This window comes from Penaeus monodon, chromosome 31 (assembly GCF_015228065.2).
Source record: "Penaeus monodon isolate SGIC_2016 chromosome 31, NSTDA_Pmon_1, whole genome shotgun sequence".
In the NCBI taxonomy this organism is placed as follows: domain Eukaryota; kingdom Metazoa; phylum Arthropoda; class Malacostraca; order Decapoda; family Penaeidae; genus Penaeus; species Penaeus monodon.
In genome coordinates this window covers 3,234,525-3,234,805 of record NC_051416.1, presented here as the reverse complement: position 1 = coordinate 3,234,805, position 281 = coordinate 3,234,525, and the positions used below count along the sequence as shown (strand labels likewise).

At 32.0% G+C, this 281-nt stretch overlaps 1 protein-coding gene across 1 annotated transcript in view; it reads left to right on the top strand.

Moving 5' to 3' along the window:
* Window positions 1–281, top strand: part of LOC119592994 (voltage-dependent calcium channel type A subunit alpha-1-like) — a gene marked incomplete in the record, with an annotated part of 154,497 nt that overhangs the window by 81,426 nt on the left and 72,790 nt on the right. The window contains 1 exon segment of the mRNA XM_037941881.1: window positions 67–151. Coding sequence (XP_037797809.1) covers window positions 67–151 — 85 coding nt within the window.

Genomic DNA, 281 nt, shown 5'->3' with positions numbered 1-281 from the left:
GTCGATGTCATTAAAATATTATACTCCATTATATGATCCTTTAACGCAAGCTCTTTCCTTGCTCAGGTTTGTCGAGAGCTTCCTACTTAAAAAACAAAGTGAAGAAACAAGGTGCCTGTCAGAATTTTTGGAAAGCAGAAAAAAGATTAAGGTAAGCTTGTCTTTATTCATGTTTGCCGATTCTCTTTTGTTTGTGTTTAAGCTATTATGCCTTTTTTTCTTGATATTTCTAAAATACATCGAAGTTTATTCATTATTATCGATGCTATACACTGATTTAC